Here is a 3,274-nt window from a genome sequence, read left to right as displayed (position 1 = left end):
TATATATATATATATATATATATATATATATATGTAGATATAGATATGAAGATATATAGATAGTTAGAAAAAATGCATGGCAAAACCATACGGCCTACATATGTATTCCTTTTATATGCGGGCGGATACTTAATCCATGGTGCGCTTTGTTTTGCCTTGACTTGACTTCATACAATAATACACAAATAAAAGTATACCATACGGCCTCGATACAAACAAGCTAGGTAAGACGATATTTACAGGCTATAAACATACACATATGGTCATACATAGGCTACACACGTGAAGAACAAAATCGGTCCATTCATTAGACATTCCAGTCATTTACTGTAAAGCAGTTGAAAGCCGCGATTCACCAAATACCGACAGAATTCATCGTACATCATGCCTTTAATATTTATAACGACGAATTTATCCAAAGATAAGGTTCCTGATAATTTCATTTCAGAGTTTGCGGAGGAGGTGGCCCATATTATGAAGAAACCGATACAGGTAAGGGCAATTAACCGCTAGTTATCAAACTCCAACGGAATGAAACACAAACGGAAATAGTACGTAAGACTAGACATTTGCGTGACATGAGCTTTTCAGTATTAGAAATTTATTTCTTTTAAAGTTCTATATAACTTAACATAAATATCGATATAGACAAAGACAGTTGCTTTATCAACCACCACCCCACCCCCTCCACCCTCCTCACGTCCCATGCCCCTCCAACTCATATAATACGAAATATATGTCGTAATGCAAAAAGCTTGACGAATTACAATGATTGAATTAAGCTTGTTTCAGATGCCTTCTCTGGCTTAAATAAACCGTGCAAGTTTGTGTGTGTGCATAATTCTCGGGAAGAAACAACTCGTTTAACAGCTGAACGTGGAAACAAATGCAACTTGTAAATAGTAAGGTCCCTGAATTCTCATATAAACCAGTGCCGAACGGATGGGTGTTCAACATATTTAGGGAACTGAGTAGTGGGGAGGGGTGTGGGTGCGTTGGAATGGAGCATTATTTTAATGCACCATAAAATTGTACAGGCTAGTGCGCTTCTCGTCGACTCCTGTCAGTATTCTCCATAAATCGCTGTTTTGTGTGGACTTCTGATGATTCCAAACAACGTGTAAAATGGAGCTTTGATTATATACTCGAAAATAGATTATATAACTGAAGGCCCTGTCAAATTTACACCGGGATAAAAACTTTTTAAGGTGTATCATTGATAAAAGAAAATTATACCTCATAAAAACGTCTATACATATTGATGGAGAAATGAAATAAATACAGTTTATAGGCCTCAGAATAAGTAGAATTTGGATTTAAAATTATCGAAATTTCAATGTCCAATCTGGGCCACCGTAGCATCTACAGAAACAAGAATAATATGCTGGTGAAGACCCAGACCTCATCCGTTTTTATTATTATTATTATTATTATTTTGCCTCTGCCTTTTCATATATAGCTTCAGTTTGCCACTAACATTTATATGGTAATCGAATATTTTCTATAACACAACGCAGTCAATATATGTAATCATTACCAGGTTGTTACAGTGGCAATACGAACAGACGTTCAAATGTTTCGATTTGGCTCTACCGACCCCGCAGCAGTAGTAATGGTACGGGATTTACAACCCTTTGATAACCCCGAGCGAAACAAGAAAACAAGCAGTGGAATTATCAACTTTGTAGTCGAAGGTCTCAAGCTGAGCCCGAATAGGTAATGTTGTTTATCTTAAACAATGAGGCTTAGCAATCGGGAGGTTCCGGGTTCGATACCCGGCCGGGTCATAGTAAAGTGGGTTTTTCATCCAACTGAAATGACTTTCTAAATGGAAAAGATTCCAAATTTGAGTTAAAATGTTGAATTGGAAGCCACCCGACGTGTAAGTTGTAATCCATATATAGCCCTTGCGGGCTTCTCCCACATTTGTGGTCGCTTAAGCGCCGTAATAAAAACTGCTTATTATTATTATTATTATTATACCTCCTTCCTATCTACATAATGTTAGTAAAAGAAACTCTTTTTATCATGTGACCAGAATTACATTCAAAGTATTGCCATATACTGGTGTTCTTCACAATGCAGCTTTCGAATTTTTAAGTCCCATATCTAACTATAGGCTAAATCAATATCAACAAACGACCAATCCGCAAGGATTTTTTAATACTGAACGACATCTTTGTTTTCTTATTTGCAGAATTAATACCGTTATGTTACCCGAGGATGCAAACTGCATTGGTCTTGGTGACGGGAGCCTTTTGTCAGAAAAGCAGCATTGATTTAATCTCCATTTTTTTGCCGGAAACTTCGACTTATGTTTTAATTTAATCTTAGTTTATTTGACGGTTAATTAGCACATAAAGCCACACTGTGAATTTATATGGGAAACATAAATTTATTAGCTTCAAACGAAAAGTGTGTGGAACTATAAAAATTTGCGTAAACCGATGTTCGCATAACAGCTCCCTGGTTAGCAGGAAAGGATACATCTGTGTAGTAAGAACACGTCAATAGGTCTGTGTAGAAATGTTAATATGGGTGGCAAAATATATGGGTAAGCACGTTAATTCAGTTTAACATAATCTTGTCTGTGTAAAGAAATAATTTCTATAAATTAAGCATGCTAATTTGTGTAATGTGTCAGGAGTTGAAAGATATGGGATTTCGAGATAACACATACGCGCTTGTGCAAACAAAGAAACTGGGCAATGTATATTAGAAGGCTAATATTTCTTTGTGATTCTAATAAACATTGGTACAGGAAACATTTAGAGGGCAGTTTATACATATTAGTCATAGAATGACAGAGGGCAGTATATACATATTAGTCATAGAAAAGCTACGGTAACATACGCACAGACCATTGTAATTGTTTCGTCTGGGTAATATCACAAGAAGAATCAACCACCTGAGTATAATATCAAGGTTAATATGGTTCTGAGTAGCATATGCACTATTGTTCATTATTCTCATTTCCAAATTCACTTGTTTCCATTTTTCAACCAGTAACACTAGCTTAAATTTACCTCTTTTGTTTTGGTTTGTTGGTTTTTTTGTTGATGTTTTCCGATGCTATCATCTCACAACAATGTGGATTATTCAAAGCTCAATGCAAATAATGAAAATGTTTAAATAATGTGATTAATACTAATTTGGAAAGTGTCTGGTTGGGGAGAAAAGGTAACTGTTGCGTATCAAATCATTTATCACTCACTCATTATCCTTTATGAAAAGAAATCGAGAAGTACTTTCCTTCTTATACACGTTTGCTATC

General features: G+C 35.6%; 1 protein-coding gene across 1 annotated transcript; it reads left to right on the top strand.

Annotated features, from left to right (window-relative positions):
- Nucleotides 1–269: 269 nt before the first annotated feature.
- On the top strand, nt 270–2,802 carry LOC139963757 (D-dopachrome decarboxylase-B-like). The gene is made up of 3 exons (XM_071964872.1): nt 270–492; nt 1,541–1,716; nt 2,198–2,802. Exons 1-3 carry the CDS (start codon nt 385–387, stop codon nt 2,277–2,279), a joined length of 366 nt encoding a protein of 121 aa, XP_071820973.1. The 5' UTR covers nt 270–384; the 3' UTR covers nt 2,280–2,802.
- The last annotated feature ends 472 nt before the right edge of the window (nt 2,803–3,274 follow it).

This window comes from Apostichopus japonicus, chromosome 22 (assembly GCF_037975245.1).
Source record: "Apostichopus japonicus isolate 1M-3 chromosome 22, ASM3797524v1, whole genome shotgun sequence".
NCBI lineage: Eukaryota > Metazoa > Echinodermata > Holothuroidea > Aspidochirotida > Stichopodidae > Apostichopus > Apostichopus japonicus.
Note: the sequence above shows the minus strand (reverse complement) of the source record. Positions and strands in the feature narration are given on the sequence as shown.